At 45.8% G+C, this 8,182-nt stretch overlaps 1 protein-coding gene across 1 annotated transcript; it reads right to left on the bottom strand.

Moving 5' to 3' along the window:
• Positions 1-1,038: 1,038 nt before the first annotated feature.
• POLR3H (RNA polymerase III subunit H) lies at positions 1,039-7,431 on the bottom strand. Its single transcript, XM_039725511.1, has 6 exons — positions 7,209-7,431; positions 5,947-6,043; positions 4,255-4,341; positions 3,213-3,276; positions 2,392-2,599; positions 1,039-1,910 (listed from the first exon to the last, which is right to left on the bottom strand). Exons 1-6 carry the CDS (start codon positions 7,317-7,319, stop codon positions 1,857-1,859), a joined length of 621 nt encoding a protein of 206 aa, XP_039581445.1. The 5' UTR covers positions 7,320-7,431; the 3' UTR covers positions 1,039-1,856.
• Positions 7,432-8,182: the final 751 nt, after the last annotated feature.

Here is an 8,182-nt window from a genome sequence, read left to right as displayed (position 1 = left end):
CATCACTGCTATATGGAGAAAAAACCCAAATGGAACAGTAACTCATTGTGGTAAAAAAAGAGCCCTCACAGCTGTCCTGGACTGTTTAGCTGTTGCCATTAAACTACTGCAAGCTACACTTGTGATTATGACCACTTTCCCCCCTACATTCCTGTCTAGAGCAACACTGCCACTATGACAACAATGGCAAACTTGCAAAGAACACCTGCTTCTCTGATGTCCCAGCACTGCACACTTAGTTTCCTAAAGCACAACTTACAGCAGGAAATGGATGTTGAGGACTCTCTCATGAAAACAGCACACAAAACCACATTGCTACCACTTCACTGTGCTCCTGGGAGCCCTGACCCTGTCCAAAAGGAGCTGAGCAAAACAACTACCTGGAGTAGTTGGACTGTTTTCTTCTCCTTGCAGGGAACAGCCTGTGTGGAAGCTCCTCACTTGTTTCACCCAAATTTCCACCTATACAGACAGCTGGGGTTTCCAGTTGTTTCCATCACAGCTAGATGGTTGCATGTGTGAACACTGCTGCTCTGTAGGTGGCATTCAGTAAGCTTATTATGTGCACAGATGGACCTCAGTTACTATGTGAACCTAAAGAATTCTAGGCTCCCTTTTAATTAGGGCATTGCACCAGGAATAACAGTTGAGAATTAAGGGGTTCTAACGATGCTGCAGGGAGGGCGCTGATGACTCAGGCTTTGTTTTCACAGTTGGAGGTTGAGCAGACCCACTATCCCAGGGAATTACAGCTCCTTCCTGCCAAACGTGGCTGGCTTTGTAATTATGTGCAACATCACTCTCTTGGCAATGGGCCCTGCATAGATTTTACTCACTGTTTTGTTCCCTCCTTTCCTTGTACTGCTGTCAGGGAGGGTGATGGCAATTGTTTGTCATTGGCTGTTAGCACAGAGCAAAGCGTTGGTCTCAGCTCTGTCTGCCTTGAAATCCAAGTAGCTGAACTGCAGGAGGCAAGTGTTTTCTTCCTGCTAGGCAGGAAGCTAATAGTTTCCCCACAAATTGTACAGGAAGGCAGGCTGTGTGGTTTTTACTATTTATTCCACTTACAGTATTAAAACCCCCACAAACGAGGATTTCGCTTGCTCAAAGGAGCCTTCATCCATTTCAGTCCAAAATTTCATATTTTTAAACTCCTGCAAAGTTTAGCTCATTCTGCATCAATAGTGCCCACCCAAAAAAAGTCATTCCATTCAGCACAATAAGGAGCCTGTAGTTTTCCACAGTGGTCATCTTCACTAAGCCTGAGTTACTTTTGAGTAAACTGTCATTCCTGTTCCTTCTGGCTGACTTCATCCATGGGTGAAGTTCCCATAGTTAGCAGAACATCACCATCACCTCCCCTGCTCTCTCAGCAGCAGCATTTTCCAGCTCTCCAGAGTACCACCCCTCTACTAACTCAAGCCTTTGCTGTCTCTTCTTCAGTTCCTGTCAAGAGAAGGGCAGATTTCTACTCTGAGATCAAGCTCCCAGCCTAAGGAGTGGTACTTCTCAGTAGGTATTCTCTTCTGCCTTCACTCACTAAAGTCAACTCTTTCCTTGATTCAGGCAAGCAAAGACCTCCAGAATTTTCCCTCCAGGGCAGGAGACCAAAGCTCCAGCTGAGTTGTAGCTGCTGTGCTCAAGGCTTTTTGTGCCTGTAAATTCACTTCTGCACACCAGTGAGGACTTTTCTTGAAAGCAACTGTCTCTCTCTGGCAGCTTGGAAGCTGAAGGGAAAACAGAATGGCAGATCTAATTTTTTATTCAGCTTCAGAGGAGCAATGAGCACCAGCAGGGTCCCATTATGTCCCAAACATCCACTGGAAAGACTTCTGTGGAGCAGGCTCTGATGGTAACTAACTGTTTGTCCACCACGACAGGAGGCCCAGGCCTGGCTCGCTGATTGATCCCTGTTCATAGAGAGAAAGATGAGAGCATGCGATTGTAAACTGCATAGAGAACAGAGGAAAATGCCTAAAAATACATCATCTTTCCCATCTAAGTTATGGAACACAGCTGCCACTGGTTCAGATCCACCTTTCTCATGCACTGTACCCTGGTTTTATGCCAGAACACTGCAAGAAAAGACTGTTCAGTTGCCACGTAGACCTTGATATGCTGCTCCCAGCTCTGCACTCTTCATGCATATGTAGTTTGCTTTAAATCGGCTCCCGGGGGAACCACCAACAACCACAAAGTGTTCCAGGGAAAACACCCAGAAAACAGAGCAACCACAAAAACAACCTTATTTCTCCCCTTTTCCACTCTCATTTTGTGACTCTGCTTCATGGTCAGCTTAAAGCAATCAGTTCCTTGGGAAAGGGGTGCTATTTTAGACACTGAATAAACCACAACACTCACAAAGCCATAAGAACTAATGCACATAGTTACCACAAGAGTGTAGGGTGCCTCTTTCTTCTGGACTTCTTCTGCGGCGTTTGAAGTGGAAGCCTCTGCAGAGCTTGGACCGGTCGGTGACGTATCAACAAACGTCTCATCCACGACTCGGAAGCGGATCTCTTCCCCAATGTCCATGTAAAGGTCATGGGCCCCTTCTTCTGTCTCATATTCCCACACCCACACCTGTTCTGCTTCATCACTGGCCAAGGATTAAGGAGGGAAACAGCATTCTCCTTGACAGATCACTTTCTGACAGTTCTGAGAACAGACTCGATTTAAAGCTTTTTCACAGCTATTTCCCAAACTGCAATGTGCCGTCCCAGCTCATTGTCTGCACAGCCCAGGACCCTCATCTTTCTCAATTTCCTGCATCAAGCTGTATGCTGCTTGTCTACACATCCTCCAAAAAAACACAGCAGCAGAAAAGACCCCCAGACAAGCAAAACTCCTCAGACTAAGACAACCTCACCTACCACGCTGAAGTACATCAGACACACACGTATGTAGACATTACATGATGTGGTAAAACCTGCACTCTGTCTTCAGCAGCAGCCAAGACTGGAGGCAGGGATTACACCAGGGCAGGGGACACTGCCATTCATTACTATCAGCAGGCACAATGATCCTGCAAAACCTAATGAGCGTGAGGGCCTGTCTAGCTGTGATAACAGTCTGTGGGACTTGCCCGACAGAAGGGCTTAGCTTGTGCCGCTGAGCACCTTCATTGTCACAGTGCTGAATGCCTGTTGGGCCAGCACTGCACAATCTTTTGAAATGAAGTAGTGAAGTTATCAAAGGTGATCAAAGGATACAACTTAGCTGGCTGCTGCAGGGATTCTGGTGGGATGACAATATCATCAAAGAATCCAAGAGAAACTGCAGAGAAAAGAATTTGGTAAAGACTGAAACAATTCTTTGCAAATGATGTTCCACAGCGATTCCTAAAATGCATTTCTAGGCTTATTCTCCTTCCTCTCTCAGGAAGGACACTGAGATTATGCAGGAATTATTCTTTGAGCCACAACGCTCAATTTCAGTTGGCAGCAAAGCCACCACCCAGCTGAAAGTACATACAGCAACAGAGGGCACAGTCTTCGTGCCCGCTGGGAAAGGAAAAGGTTGTTTGGAGCAGGAATGGAAATGAAAGCGTTCCAAGAAATGAGTCAGATGCTATAGAGGTCTGTGACAAAAAAGAGCTCAGAAATCACAGATGTAGTACGTTAAATAAAGGCTGATATAAAGTAAGACCAGCCCCCACAACCCCCCTAAGATTTCATTATGTTGAATTTTATCAGGGAATGGACCATGCCCAAATTCAGCAACAAAAGCAGCCAAGGTAACCTTACTGTCCTAATTTAACAACTGAGCAGCAGAGCTCCCTTGTACGGAAGACTCCAAGAGGAAAGGAAAGCAACTCATCAATTATATATTCCGTGACTCTGGCAGGACTTTGTGCTCACAAAGACATTTCCCTGACACGTTTTCAGGTACAGGAAATGAACACAAATTTGTACAGCACTATAGGAAAAATACATCAGACCAACACAAGCCAATAGTTCCAGACTGAACAAAACAAATTCTGTTAACTGAAGCAAGGAAAGAAATCCAGACTACGCTCCAGACAGGTTTGCCTGCTATTCTTGGGCAAAAGGAAAAGGGAATGCAGACAAAACCATCAAGGTCAGGGGAAGCTGCCGGGCTCAAACTACCAGTCACCCTCAGATCACAGCAGCACTAGAGGCCAGCAACATCCATTAACCAGCCCACAGACAGCATCACTCCAGAAATCAGTGTCCCAACAGACCCAAGGACTCTGCAGCTCACGTGTCCCCAATGCCAGAAGTTGCAGTTTACCGTGGACGCCATCCTGACTGCAGCTTTTGATCTGTCCAATGAGAATCTCATCCAGGAAGGGATGGAAGACCACATAGCGGAAATGCACTTCAAAGAAAACACATCATTCATGTTATGTCCATGTTAGTAAACTACAGTCCTCCCACAGGGTGGCAGCCATTAAAACAAAATCCCACATCCTATATGCCCTCTAAAACACACAGTTTCTTTTACAACTTCTTTACAGGCACTGATTAGATAGAAAAATGGAAATAAGAGTTCTGATTCCTAACTGGTTTGTACAAATTCTGGCAGCAGCTGATCAGCAGTGTCCTGTTCCCAGCTCCTCAGTTTTGCAAGAAGTTCACAGAAAGAAAGTGTATGATGATAAACATGGAGCATGGCCTCTGATGAAGTTATGACGGAAGCACAATGCTTCATGGTCAAGAGCATCAGTTGAAATTATACTTTCTCCTAATACTTCTGCCTTTTATCTTTGTCTGCAATGCTGTATTTTCATTAAGTGAAATCTTTTAAATCAAGTATTATCAGATTAAACAAGGTTCTCTAACATAACAGGATTTTTCCTCCAAGCTAGATAAAATGTTTCTAACAAAGCACGTGGCATTTGTTATTACAAGAATGCTGCACTAAGACAATCTCAGCCAAATGATGCTTCTGAGAAATTGAACATCATTTTAGCTGTACCTCCTCAGTGCTCCTCTTTCACATACAACACAGGCAGTGCATTACACAAAGAGTTATTAGCAGACACAGTGGGATTTATCAAAGTGCCACCCCAGATCCTGAAAGCAGACGTTTTTCCCCGAGCTCAGAGAGAAAAGTTCTCTTCTTTCAGTTCAAGGAGTAATTCTAAGTTGAGAAGCTGAATGGAGTTTAAAGCAAGCAGGAAAGCCTGACATCCTCCTTCAGGGAGGATGAAGCTTTTATTTGCAGGAAATTAGTTCTACTGGAGTTAAAATTTAGACAAGGGGAGGCACACAGAGTCAGTACAGTTCCCTTCTAACAGGAGATATTTCATGTGCTCAACCTATGATTCCACACTGTAAACTGAAACTAGAAAAATGGATCTCTTACCAGTTTAAACCCTTATTTTAACTCTTAAAAAATAAATTTTCTTTCATGCACTTCCAGTTTTTACTCAGATTTGCCAACGAAGTAAAGACATTAGTCATTTCTTATTTAAAAAAATCACTAGAAATGTATGATGAACCAGATCTGTCTAAGTTTCAACAAAAGTGTCATAAAACTTCCAGCTAGTACAAGAATATTAAATGCTGTGCAAATGCTATATGTAGAAACAGGTTTCATATCCTAGCTAGGGAAAATAGGCTTTAAAAAGAAAAAATATCAGAGAAATGCAGACCAATTATTACAACTTATTTTCTATGTGCAGACTTTCAGTAATTTTCAACTAAATCAACCCTTTCCTTACCCCACACCTATGGCTCCAGCTGTAGAACAGAGATGCTGGATAAGGCAAGAAGGACTGGCTACTTAAAGGTGTATTTGTACCCAAAATGGCCAAGAAAACAAGAGACTTTCACCATGTTCTTCTTGCCTTCCTAACTGGAACAGAGTCAAGGCTGTGAACTTAAGGTTGTTACTGCCCCTAACAACTGAACTCAGCTTACATTTCCAGGTCATTAATTAACCTTCTGCAACACAATACAACTGAGGAAAAGCAGTTACCCTTGGTATGTGATGCACCATCCCCAGGAAATATGTATGAATCTTCCAACTTGGTGATATCATACAGACAGATGCAGAGCCCAACATTGTACACGACCTGATAAAAGAAAAAAGAAACCCAAGAGCAGTTAATCAAGCAACCCAGCAGGTAAAATCAAACTATGGAATTCATACATGATGCACACCTTTTCAAAAGGCACCAACAGAGTGGTGGCAAAATGGGATGGAGGCTGTTTTGGAACACTGCCTTCAACACCACCAGCAGTGTAGGGGAACCCCAATCCAAGCTGTGGGAGCACGGTTTCACTGGCACTGGGAAGAACTGGAAAGAGCACTGCTACAAAGAGAAACCCTTGGGGAAAGTGTCAGCAGTGAGAGAACTTGAGCTGCCAAGACAGTAAAGAGCTCCCAATCATTCAGCAGCCCCACAGCTTGTCCAAATGCTAAAGACACTTTTTGCTAGAGTTCCACTCTCAGAAGCCTTTGTCTTATGTTATATTATATTGTATTAGCTCTGGGGAGACACGAGGCAAATTCTTGGTTTCTCTGCTACTTCTGAGCAGCTTTACTACCTAAGAAATTTGAGGCATCTACCAGTCACCAGTGGATGAAGGAAGACTTTTGCTCTTCATAACCTGCCTGTATAATCTGCTGTTCACAACCCTCCATCCCTTCAGGCTGCTCTTCTGAGCTCCTCTCACATTTACAGCTGCATTTGGAGTTTTGTGCCTGTCCCGTGTTGAAAGCCATACACTAATCACAGTCCTGGGGCTGCACAGGGAAACTCTGACCTCCAGGTCCACCAGAAAACACTTTTTATATCCTGCACCAAAGACCAACTTCCTACTGCCACCACGTATTTCAATTACTAAGACCAAATCAGCTACTAGCAGCTTCATTTCTCTTCCAGTATTACTGTTCTACATGTGTTTATATAGGGTTTTTTTCTTTAAGTTCCCCACTGGATGGATTAGTTTGCATTTGTTTTTCAGGCTGCATTTTGGATTGCTCCTTTTAACCCAAAGCAGCAGTTGCTCTCACTTCTCTTCCACGCTCCTCTGCCCCATCTGGTGACTCGGTATCTTCCCATTACAACATCAGCCATTAGAAAAATGTCCCCTTTGAGATGATAGTGGCTGTCTCTTTGTTTACAGTCGCAGGGGATGGCCTTGACATCTAAACCCCTCTGACACCTCACCAGGCACAAATACATCGGTGATGCTGCGATGCCTGCATCACCCTATACGTGACCCACGCTTTACCTTATTGGCCAACTTCTTGTTTAGCTCTTCGGCAATGGATTCGTTCAGTTTCCTTTCAAACTGCCAGGGAGGAATTCTTACAGTGTCAGTCATCTCCACCAGCACAAACATGGTGGCGGGGGGGCGCCAGCAGCCTCGGGAATGGGAGGGCTGCGAGGACCGGGCTGGCAGGGCAGCCCCAGGGGCGGCTCGGAGCCCGGCGGGCGGTGTCCCGGGCGGTGTCCCGCCCTGATTGACACGGGGCGGGGCGGGGCCCCCGCGGCCGCCCTTTTGTCCGCCCTCAGGCGGGGCGGGGCCGCGCTGGGCTCGGCCCCCGCTGGCCCCGGATCCTGTGGGGACCGGGGGCGATTTTGGGCAATATTCACCTGAAAAGGGGCTCAGCACCCGGGCGTCCTTTGCAGGGATGCTGTGTAGTTCCCTCCTTCCCCTCCGCCTCCTGCAAATGGGTTCCCGGGCACTTTCTCCCTTGCCCCAGCTAGAACAATTCCCCACTGCGGTTATTCTGATTGAATTTATCATTTTTGTAAACTTCAGTCCAGATAGGGCAGCAAAGATCACAAAAGCACGGAACAGGCCAGATAGTAAGGGACACAGTGGGGTATCTGGTCCAACCTCCCTGCTCAAGCAGGGTTGGTAAATAACAAAGAATAGAAATTTTCAGAGCTAGTCTTTTGCGTGTCCTACATAGATAAAGAATGCCTGCTTTCTAGTGCTTGGGAATGTGCTAGAAAGTTTGTTTTCCAGCCGTTTTGATATTGTCATCCCAAAGCACACGGCACAGGAATTGCTTCCAGAGGGTTCTTGCGTTCCCTCTCCCGTGAGGGAGGCTCCACAGCCTCGCTGGGCAATGTGTTCCGCCGGCCGGGCACCGCACAGAAAAAAGTCCTTTACAGGTGGAACTTCCCGTGCACCAATTGTGCCCCCCTGCCTGTTGTCCTGCTGCGTGGCACCGCCGGGAAGAGCCTGGCTCCAGC

The sequence above is a fragment of the Passer montanus genome, unplaced genomic scaffold, assembly GCF_014805655.1.
Source record: "Passer montanus isolate IOZ18808 unplaced genomic scaffold, ASM1480565v1 scaffold55, whole genome shotgun sequence".
NCBI lineage: Eukaryota > Metazoa > Chordata > Aves > Passeriformes > Passeridae > Passer > Passer montanus.
This window is presented reverse-complemented; position numbering and strand designations above follow the sequence as displayed.